Below are 11964 nucleotides of genomic sequence, written 5' to 3'. Positions count from 1 at the left end.
AAATTAAACTATAACACATAAATAGGGTAATGGTACCTAATGGATACCTTATGACCTACTATTTTCACCTAAGCAAGACTGAAAAAGGCTACTAGTAAGCTTCATATTTTCCTTTCTAAAACTAGATGGGATTTTGCAAAGCCAAAGCAGAAAGAATAGAAAAGAAACAATTTCCCTCCTAAATCTTACAATGCTTAGCTATTAACCAGGTACATACCTTCAGGAGTTTCCATAGCAACCTTATGGACAACAAGCATCACAAAAAAGAGCTATGAGAAAAAATGATTCCACTGTAATGTTTAGTGCTACACCCTAGTTACTGATAGGAATCATGGACTAAAATGAATTTCTTTAACATCTTTATTCCTAGAAATCCCCCAAAACTCTCATTTCATGTTATTTTCCTTATCCTCAAGCATGTAAGGAGGAAGAGGCCCAAATGGAATTACAACCTTAAATAACTTACCCTACACCTTCTTGCTAAGACAATTCAACTAATATTTAAGAGAAAATACTTCTCTCCTCAAAAATAAAATTCACATCCCAAATGTTAAGTAAATGTGGTGGAAAAAAATTTTCTACATACAGATATTAGTTTTTGTGGGGGAGAAAATGGTTAAGCTTCATTATCAACATGCCTTAATATTCTCAAGCCTCTCCAGCCTCCAACCTCATCGCTATTTTGACATTCTGCAGTTAATTTCAATGTGAGCACTTGTCTGGCATTATCAATTCACATCAGCTTCCCCTCCAGAAAAGCTTTTAGGTTATAGTGTTCTCCAGAGCACATTTTCTTTCCTCCTCCCCTCATCAGCTTAATACTGTGGGCAAATTAGAAGTTTTATTCAACAGTCTACTGAAACACTCCCCCTATCAATTGCCGAAGAGTCAATTACAGTCTGGACATAAGCATTTTACATCGATTAAAAAAAGAATTACAGCCGTTGATTCAGTTTTTCAAATTAAGGGACAACATAAATTACAGTACATTGACTTCACAAAATGATTATTTTAAAGAACAACTGGATTTAGTTTAGGGGAAAATGTCTTTGAAATACACATTTTGGTGGCCACAAACAGGGAATATAAAATGTTAGCTTAAACCCCTCATATTGAAATGTCTGAAGAATCTAAAGAAACTGTATGCCCTAAACCTAGCTAAACCTAGTATTAATAATATGGTAAAAAGCAAAAATGTTAATTCCCTCCAGTGATAGACAAGATTTATTGACTGGCAATTTTAAGATAGAAACACAAAGGTCAAAATTCCCTTCATAGCCCTGTTCCTCATTGCCATAACTAAAAAGTCTCTGTCTCTCATCCTGAACTTCAATCAGGGTCTGGGTCTCCTCACCATTGGACTGGAACATCCAATGACCCCAGTGACTTTGTCTACTTAGAACACCTTTCTGAAAGGTGTGCCCCTTTCTCTCATTGATGAGTTCCTCCTGGGGCCTCCATTTTATATGGAGATGCCCAGACTGTCCTAGATTCCCCCCCTCACCCAGTTCCTGACTTCAACTTCAAATCCATGCCTTCATTCCCCTCTTTTCCCTCTGCTTTTCAATTCTGCTTTGTGTATTATCTTCCCCCATTAGAATGTAAGTTCTTTGGGGGCAAAACTGACTTTCTTTTTGCTTTTTTTTTTTGTATCCCTAGTGCTCAGCACAGTGCCCAGCAAATAGAAAGTGCTTAATAAATTCATGTTTTTTTTCTTTCCATTCTACTACATTGAAAAAATGTTTTCAATGACTGAGCATTTGAGTAATGACAACAGATTTGAAATGCATTTTAAAAGCAATGACAAGGAATTAAATAGAATTCAAGTGCTATAAAGCTTAATGTTACTTCAGAAAGTGTTAAACTGCTCATCTTCCCTGCTATTAATTTGGTACTGTGCAGGCACTGAGGAAATGCAAGACTTCTTTATTAGTGCACCATATAACTAGGGTTATACAGTATAATTACCCATGGCACCTTTGGAAAGTTTTTTAAAAATCTAAACAAACACATATAGCAAGTGAATTTTTTAAAACTTATATGGAAAATGTCACTGGCTGTCAGTTAGAAAGTAGCTTAAAGGCTGACAACACATTAAGAGCATTTGTCTTCATAGAAATATTCACTAGTAATAGCAATGTCTTTTGCCTCCCATTAAAATATGACAGATTGTTAATAGAGTAATTGGACCACTTTTATTCCCAATGTTCTTTAAAAGTTCAAAGGATTCCAATATTAAAATAAAAAGCATATATCCTATACAGCACAAAGTTCTTAGCCATGTACACATGCATGCACATACTTATAAAGCAGATAAGGATATGATTTGATGACCATTTTTAATCAAGAATTAGGACTAAAAAACTAGACAGGGTACAAAAAAAATCTTTAATTTAGACCATCAGGAATTTCAGATCATAGCTAGAATTTCAATGGCTAAAATAGAAACCAGTCATGCTAAAAATATTTTAACTACACAAAATAGTATGTTTTCCCCACTGATTTTATTTCAATGCTTTTGAGTAGTTTGCTATTTATTTCCTAATATAATGAGGATTTAAATAGAAATGAGCTAGAGGGTAAGAATTTTGTTTGGTTGCCAATTTATATGTGTGTGTGTGTGTGTGTGTGTGTGTGTGTGTGTATTTCCCCTTTTTTGCAAATGGATCTATATCTATCAACTAGCATAAAGGTCCTTATCCTATATTCTAGTTTAACTCCAGTTAAAACCTAAGGATAATTGCACCCAGAGTAAGTCTGTCATGAGTTACCAACAGATGAATTCAAGAGAAACACAGATGGATTAGGACGTAGTAAATATTTACAGTTACATAACTTTCCTCTTCATCTCCACCGAATTCAGGAAGTGAGAGCTATTTCCACATGCCTGTTCTCTACATTACAGAAAAATTGATAATATGGAATATGCATCACTGATGTTCAGATAATTCCTATTCAGAGAAAGAATGACAAGTATATAAAGAATTAATCTACAACTGGATGGTAAAAAGCATTCTCCCATCACATGCTGTCATAATTTAATAGTAAAGACATGCTCCTAGAAAGTCAGCTTCTCTGTTACAAAATCAAACGCAATGTAAAAGGACAGGTGAGTACACCTTAGCATTAAACTTTTTTATTTAGACCAAAAATGATCAGGTGATAAGAGACAATGATGAAGAATAAATCATAGCTGATGACAAATATAAGTACTAGGGCATGGGCACTTTTGGCCATATACATGCTCTTTTGTGTCTATCATAGAACAATGACAAGAAGTTAATAATTTCATATGAATTTCCTAAGTCTCAGAGCATTAATAAAATCTGAGAAAATCATAAAACCACACTTGTGCCAAAGGTTAACCCAGAAGAGAAAAGAAAATGCTAGCCAAAAGTTACAGACACATGCATTTCTTTTCCCACAATGTTTCATATCTTAACGTCACTCACCACAAATGTTAAGTATACATCCAGTGCTCTCTCAAGCAAACAATCCTGTTTTAGCACTCAACACCCTTCACTACCTGGTACCCTCCAACGTTTTCAGGCTTCTTATACTTTACTCTTTTACCACATACATACTCACACATATTCAGTGACACTGGTCAGCTAGCTGTTCTCACATAAAACTTTGCCTCCTGACTTGGACACTGTCCATTGTCACTAGCTGTCCCCCAGTGTGGGGAACTGTCTTTCTTCTCCCTTCTGCCTCCTAGCTTCTCGGGTTCTTCAAGTCTCAGCTAAAGTCCCACTTTCTGCAAGAAGCCTTTCCCAGGTCTCTTGAATCTTAGTGCCCTCCTTCTGAGATTATCTGCAAAACATCCTGTATATATCTTGTTTATACATAGTTGTTTGAATGTTGTCTTTCCCATTAGATCATGAGCTCCTTGAGGGCAGGGTTTGTTTTTTGCCTTTGTATTCCCAAAACTTAGTACAGTGCCTGACACATAATAAATGCTTGTTGACTAATAGCTAACAGACATTTTCAGTTTTTCATAATTTACTTTTTACCCTCTTAAAAATTAGTTTGGCCTGATGACTTAGATATTGGACTACTTGAAAAAAGTTAAACTTCAGTTTAAGCTAAAGTATAATAAATTAAAATTTAAAACACTCATACAAAATAACTACCACTCCTATTTATATGGTGTTTTAAGTTTTACACAACTTTCTTCACAAGATAAGTGTTAGAAAATATAATTATCTCCATTTTGCAGATTAGGAAACTGAGGCTTTGAGAGGTTATATAACTTGTCAAGATCACAACAGTTAGTTAATGTCTAAAGTGGCCTCTGAAACTTAGGTTATTAAGCAAGTGAAGGGCTTTTTCCCACTACATTATGCTGCACAGAAACAAAAAGAGGTTTTAGAATACTACACAGCTATACAAAAATCTCTTGGGACTGCAAACTATATGAGGTAAAAAGAAACCAAGATTACACATGAAAGTAGAAATACAATTGGAAAACCAATTTGATAAAAATTAGTTAAGTAGATGGTTTTAAATTAGTATTTGGCTGAAGCTAATGTGAAAGTAATCAGCATTGCTTTCTTAATTAACCATCTAACACAGAAACTATTTTGCCATAGGTTAAAAAACAATCGCCTTTCAATGGCAGAACAATAAATTCTTTGTTAAGAAAATCTGAAACATGATAAGGGTTAGCATTAATCCACCTGCAAGAAAAAGGCCATAAAACACATTAAAAACATTTACCATTCTTTCTAGAATACAAATGATGCTAGGGTACTTACAATAGTCTTAAGCTCCACATTGGTACTGCTGGAGGAGTTTGAAGAGATATGACTAGATTCAAGTTCAATATAATCTCTTTATAATTTTAATTGATAGGCATACATTATAAATTTTTCGAATATACAAGTTTTTTTTTCTAATTTTTATGTCATATCAAGAAGATGAGCCCAAAACAGATATGTTAACATTATTCCATTTCATCTTGAAAAGGTGAATGAAAAAATTGGTCAGAATACTGTCACGGTAAAAGAAAAGCACTAGCTTTTAGTTTTTCGCATTCAGCAATAGTGGAAGAAGTCTACGCACACTCTTAATGACGCTTTTAGTTCTGTTTCATAGTCAGTACATTATCTACAGATGTTATGATGATTGCACAGTTTGCACCCCCACCCCCAAAAGAATCCTACTCACTCTTAAAAAATGAGTTTGATTAGGTGGGCACCTTCCTAATCATAAAAGCTTTTACTTTTAACGTAGGCACTGAGCACCTACAAGACAGAAATCAGATCCATAATATGGACTGAGAAAAAGGATGAAAAATACTCCTATTGCTCTAATGGTCATACGTCCCTTAATTTCAGTCCTCTCCCTCAACAACTAGATTTAAAGTGTTATACACTATAAACTTATTTAATGTACTCAAGAAAAGCTAGTTACAATACAAGGAAAGCAGAGCTTCTGGGCAAGGGATCCCTGCCCCAACTCTACTCCCTACCAAGACTTATTTTTAAAACTCTTTATTTTTCACTTTTCTTATAAAAGGAGAGTAATTTCTGTGCAACATCTGCAGATAAGAATAAATACTGTTGCATTTCGTTCACATACAAAAGGACTAACAAGTACAAAATACCAGGCATGAAGCAAGCTACCTATGAGAACAGCAGTGATAACTATAATAGCATGTGCAAATTCAACATTTTCAAACATCAGTTTCTATCAGAAAAGAAAAGTACCAAAACGGCCTTTCCCATTCCATTTGAACTGATTGCCCACAATAGAAACAAACATCTCCTGGGACATTAGGTTATCATCAGCTTTGGTGATGCCCAAGCCACTCAACCTTTTCTTTTTCATTTGGCCTTTCCTCGTGGAAGCGGCCACTAGTTCATTGACAATTTCACAATTGCCTTCGATTTGCTCAGTTTGGTCACAAAAGTCAGGTCTTGCATAAATCCCCAATTCACCAGATGCATGCTGCATTAGCTCTTCTTGTCCCACCTTCTCCACTGCACCTACTTCTTCATTTGTCTGAACTTTAAGTATTTTATTTCCTAGGGGAAAAGGAACAAATTAACAGAAATTAAGTTGTCCATAAAAACTAAATCAATTAAAATGTAAATATTTCAATATGATCAACTAATAGATCTTCCAATTGTTTTTCTGACCAAGATCTTTTCTAGCATCTAACAATTACAAGAATTTTAAATTTCATGACTAGATTTTCCACCAATAACACTAAGATTTCTTTGCCTTCCCAATACCACCAGGCTTTCACTTCTTTCCTTTTTACTCATGAACCTAATCATGCCCTGAATCCTTCAGCTCTTCTGCTCTACGAGAGGACCTGAGCTCTGAATCCCCAAATACCCACTTCAGTATCTAAGCCTTCTCTGCCATGCAAGAATGAACAATAGACTGATGCAGACCAGGAAGTCCTAGTATATTGAGCTAACTGTCCAAAATCATTGCATCGACTCTAGTTTTGCAATCCAAGAAAAATGGGGAAAACTGTGGAAAGAATTCACTGTCAAGGAGGAAGCTAGCAGCCAGTTATGTTTCCACTCATCAGGCTCCAGACTCACTTGTGACACTGGGTAAGCCCTTTCCACACTCTGGATTTCAAGTTCCTCATTGGCAGAAAGTAGCTGAGCTAGATTGCTAAAGTCCTCTCTAATACTAAGTCCTGCTATCCTATATCTAGCTTAACATTGCTATCTGCTCTCTTCCTCCTACTCTCTCCTCTGGGTCTTCTTGACCCTATCTTTCATTCCAAACCCTTCCCTCTTTCAAACATCACTATGTCTATTAAAATTCTGTTCCTTCCATACTCTCAAATTCATAGCTCCATTTTTTAAGGATAAACCTGAGTTTATCCCCAGGCTCCTCCTTCTCTCTGACCCACAGATCCAATTAGGTGCCAGATCTAACTGTTTTCTTCCTCTACAACATCCCTTCCCTCAGCTTGCACAACTATCACTTTAATTTGAACCCTCATTACCAAAAATGTCTCAATAGTTTTCACTGAATGGTTTGATAATGATCCAAAGAGTTTGTGCTAAAAGTTGTTTACTGGTGCTTTAAGAAGTAAATAACTACAAAGAATATCATAAGTAGTATATTAAATTACCCTGGAAGCTCACAACACATTCTTTGTTGTTGAAAGAGGTTCAAGGAACAAAAAACATAGAGAACCCATTGGTCCAAGGTTACTGAAATGGCCTCTTAGATAGTATCCCTTCCTCAAGTCTCTCACCACTCCCAGACTATCCTCCACACTGCTGCCAGAGCGATTTTCAAGAGATGACTGTGTGACTCCCCAACTTAATTCCAGTGGCTTCCTATTACCTCAAGAATAAAACAGACACTTCTTTGTTTAGCTTTTAAAGCCCTACATAACCTGGCCCCAACCTATGTTGGGGTTTGGAACGAATGGCCTCATAGGACATTACTCTCCTCCTTGGGATCCAGTCAAACTGTCTTTCTCTCTGTTCCTATCACACTTCATTCCATCTCTCATCTGGGTGTCTTTGGACAGGCAACTGTTCCCCCTCACCACAGCCCATGAACCCTCTCTTCCTTTAAGATGCAGCTGAGGTATCAACTTCAGCATGAAGCTTTTCCTGATCCTCCCAATTCCTGGTGCCCACCCTCTCAACCAACTTTGTGTTTAACCGTTTTGTATTTACTTGTATTATTCCTCTTTATATTTATTCAATATATACTTATATATGCACTTATCTTCCCCACTATAATGAGTAGGGATTTCCCTATTCTTTGGGCTCCTTATGAGGAGAGATTTCTTTAATCTTTGAACTTGAATGCCCAGCCCCTAACACAGTGTCTGGCACATGGTAAGTGCTTAACAAATGCTTGCTGATTAACAGCAAATGTAATTTTGTTTTCCTGGCTCATCTGACCATCTACTTCTACCCATCCCCACAATGTTAAGAATAGCTAATATATCCCTTCCTTATCAAAACAAACATTAAGTGCCTACTATGAACTGTGCTAAGGATATACAAAAATTTAAAAGGATATAGCTCCTACTCTAAAAAAGCAAATAATCTAAAAGAGATGGATGTGACACGTATTCAGATAAAGACCCCACTTTTTCACGCCGGCCCAGACATTAAGAGAAGAGCAGAATCACACAACTGGAACACTGCCACAGCTCTACATCCATCCCCAATTACCTGATTAGGGAAAAGGATTTTTTTCCCCCAAAGGGGGAATGAAGGTTGGGAGAGAGAATCAAAGTCTTAGTTCTAGTTTAGCTCAACCAGACTAAACTAGGTCTATATTTTTTTTATTAAACAATGAATAAAAACAGTGTACCTTCAGATCCATCTTGAGCATTTTCTTGCAGGTCAGAAAAAATTTTAGGTTTCACCAAGACAACACCATAGCCTTCATTATTATGTATGACATTATTCACCATGGTTATTTTGGGAATGTCATAATGCTCATCTAAGAAGTCCTGTGACATTGAAAACAAATGTTTTAAGGAACTGTCACATCCAGCACTGCCTGATTTTAAAATCTCCTCACTTTTTTCCAGGCTAATCTAAAAATAAAGATAAAGTAAAAAGCTAAGCTTATTAATATGTTACAGCACAGACTGAGCTCTGAGTGACATACAGCATTTTCTCTTCTATTATCTAGAGATAGAGGGAAAGGAAAAACATTTCCTATTAGAGATAGAAAACTTCGAATCACCAACTATTGATCTTATTGAAATTCATACACTGAAAATGTTTTTCATAACCTAAAAGCAAAAGAACAAAGGAATTTAGTAAAACAACTATTCAATAAGTGAAATCAGTCTCACTTTATAAAAGAGCATACTTCAGTTTGCACTCACCTTAATTAGTATGCCTTCCTTGCAATGATGTATCCCATTGTCACTCAAAGTACATTTACTCCCTGGATATATTTCTATACCTGCACCCTATAAATTAGTTCAAGATATTAGTCATCACAGTTTAAAAAAATTTAATAAAAGGCAGAGACTTAAGATTAAATTTATTATCATTAACATTTAGTCTCTTAAAATACTACAAATAAAAAGTACTTCACAAATCAATTTTATTAGGCATTCCTAATCAACATTTCCATTTGTTCTATTTCCACAAGGCTATATGACAATGTTTATCACTTTCATACATAAGACACTGCCTTAAGAGTTTCAACACTTGATCCTTGCTTGGGCTTCTCCAGGGCAGATCAGTTTTCTGATTCTATAAAAGGTATTACTTAACAATTTCCCCAGAAGGCACAAAACTTATTCAAAATGACCACTCAACTCTGACAGACTCAATTAAATGGAAACCAAAATAAGTGAGTAAAATCTCATAAGATACTGTTGCCCCTCTAATGTCTTATTTTAGTAGAAAAGTGATTGCTGGGTTCAAATGATTGTGGAATAGTGCTGAGAAAGCACTCTTCAAATGAGAAAAATGTGGCCCAGAAAGGTTAAGCAACTATACAGATCAACAGCTAGAAATAACATAGCCAAAATTCAAACCCAGGTCATGACATTCAATGTTCTATTCTCAAAATCTATGCCAGCCAAATATAAGTCTGGCAACAACAGATAAACCAAGGACCCATCGTAGCTACTTACTGAAATTCTTCACCAAGAGGCTAGCCACAGGTGACAAAATATTTTTGGCTATATCCATTTGTAAAATGAAAAGAGAAGAAATGGTCCACATCCTAACTCCTACAGTGATAGCAGCAGAATGGCAGAAAATGGAGCAGAAGGGAGCTAACAGGAATCATAATTCTTAGACATAGGTTCAAATCCTTGCTCCAGCTAGTGCTGGCCTTAGAACTATCAGTGAGTTATTTTACCTTTTGAAGCCTCTGCTTTCTTTATCTATGAAGTGTGAGGGCATGTGTACATGTGATGCACAAATAGATATGTATACATATGAATGTGGATGTGTACATACATAACACATGGCTATATATATATATATATATATATATGATTCTATGATATCAAGAGATATAGAAAAAACTTTTGACAAAACACAAAACGCATTTCAGCTAAATGGACCTTTCCTTAACATAGTAAATCACATAGTGGTAAATGACCATAGCAATCTAGTGTTTGATAAACCCAAAGATTGCTTGGGGGCAAGAACTTACAATTTGACAAAAATTGCTGGGAAAACTGGAGAGCAGTTTGGCAGAAACTAAGCATAGATCAACACTTCACACTGTCTACCAGGACAAGGTCAAAATGGCTACATGATTTAGATATAAAGGGTGATATTGTAAGCAAATTAAAGGAGCATGGAAAATCTTACCTGTCAGATCTATGGCCAGAGGAAGAGTTTATGACCAAACAAGAAATAGATAGGATCACAGGAAGTATAACGGATAATTTAAATATATGAAATTAAAAATATTTTGTACAAATGAAACCAATGCAGTCAAAATTAGAGGGAAAGCAGAAAATTCAGGGGAAAAAATTTGTAGCAAGTTTTTCTGATAAAAGGCCTCATTCTCAAATATATAGAGAACTTAGTCAAATTTATAAAAATCAGTCATTCCCCAATTGATAAATAATCAATGGATACAATCAGTTTTCAGAAAAAGAAATCTAAGCTATCTATAGTCACATGAAAAAATTGCTCTAAGTCACCATTGATTAGAAAAATGCAAATTAAAACCACTCTGAGGCACCAACTCATACCTATCAGACTGGCTAATGTGACAGAAAAGGAAAATGATGAATGTTGGAGAGAATGTGGAAAAAGAGAGGCACTAAAGTACAGCTGGTGGAGCTAACCATTCTGGATAACAATTTGGAACTAAGCAAAAAGGACTATAAAACTATGTATAAACTTTGATCTAACTAAGCAAAAAGGACTATAAAACTATGCATAAACTTTGATCTAACTAAGCAAAAAGGATTATAAAACTATGCATAAACTTTGATCCAGCAACACCACTACTAGGTCTGTATCCCAGAGAGATCAAAAGGAAAAGGATCTATATGTACAAAAATATTTATAGCAGCTCTTTTTGTGGTAGCAAAGAATTACAAATTAAGGAGATGCCCATTAATTGGGGAATGGTTGAACAAGTTGTGGAATGTGATTTTGATATAACACTATTGTGCTACAAGAAATGGCAAGCAAGATGGTTTCAGAAAAACCTGAGAAGATTTATATGAACTGATGCAAAGTGAAGTGAGCAGAACCAGGAGAACAGTGTCACTGTCACAGTAATATCATAACAATATTTAACTGTTAAAGACTTAGCTACTCTGATCAAGACAATGATCCAAGACAATTCCAAGGAACACATGATGAAAAATGCTATCTGCCTCAGGAGAGAACTGATGAACTCTGAGTACAGATTGAAGCATTTTTTCTTACTTTCTTTTTCTTGCATTTTTTTTTTGCAATACAGCAAATGTGGAAATATGTTTTGCATGACTTCACATGTATGATATCCTTGACTCTCAATAGGCAGTAGAGGGGTCGGGAGGAGAGGGAGAATTTTGAACTCAAAAAATTTTTTTTAAAAGAATGTTAAAAATAAATAATAACTTCTTTTTAAAAAAATGGTAAATAGTAGAGATCTAAAACTAAGAGCCAGCATTATGTGTAATGGGAATAAACTAGAGTCCTTTGCCATAACTCCTGTTTTACATAATGCTAGAAATGCTCATACTTTAGCAGCAAAACAAGAAAAAGAAATTGTGAAAATAAGCATAGATAAAGAAGAAACAAAATCTGGTTTTGCAAACAGTGGCACACTTCAAAAAGTTTTATAGAGTCTCTACTAAAAAAATAAATTCCCCAAAATTTCTGTATATTGCCAATAAAATCTAGCAGAAAGAGAAAAATTACTACCAAGTATGTGAAATATTTGGTAGTCTACCTACCAAAACATACACAAGTACTACATCAATAAACCAATTACAAAACACTGCTTACAGAAATAAAGACAGACCTAAATAATTGAAAA

The 11964-nt window shown here is 35.3% G+C and overlaps 1 protein-coding gene across 3 annotated transcripts in view; it reads right to left on the bottom strand.

Annotated features, from left to right (window-relative positions):
* Positions 1 to 3120: 3120 nt before the first annotated feature.
* SHCBP1 (SHC binding and spindle associated 1) overlaps positions 3121 to 11964 on the bottom strand; it is a 33632-nt gene continuing 24788 nt past the window's right edge. For 2 of the 3 annotated variants that reach the window (XM_069082566.1, XM_069082567.1), the window contains 3 exons: positions 8840 to 8926; positions 8314 to 8542; positions 3121 to 6029 (listed from right to left, as the gene is read on the bottom strand). In XM_069082566.1, coding sequence (XP_068938667.1) covers positions 5695 to 6029; positions 8314 to 8542; positions 8840 to 8926 — 651 coding nt within the window. In that variant the 3' untranslated portion in view covers positions 3121 to 5694. The remainder of the gene's footprint in view (positions 6030 to 8313; positions 8543 to 8839; positions 8927 to 11964) is intronic. The other variant, XM_069082568.1, reaches the window with a different exon arrangement.

The sequence above is a fragment of the Petaurus breviceps genome, unplaced genomic scaffold (assembly GCF_028583685.1).
Source record: "Petaurus breviceps papuanus isolate PSGF00001 unplaced genomic scaffold, PetGlider_PUasm1.0 171, whole genome shotgun sequence".
NCBI lineage: Eukaryota > Metazoa > Chordata > Mammalia > Diprotodontia > Petauridae > Petaurus > Petaurus breviceps.
The sequence above is the reverse complement of the archived record's forward strand: the minus strand, read 5'-3'. Positions and strand labels throughout refer to the sequence as shown.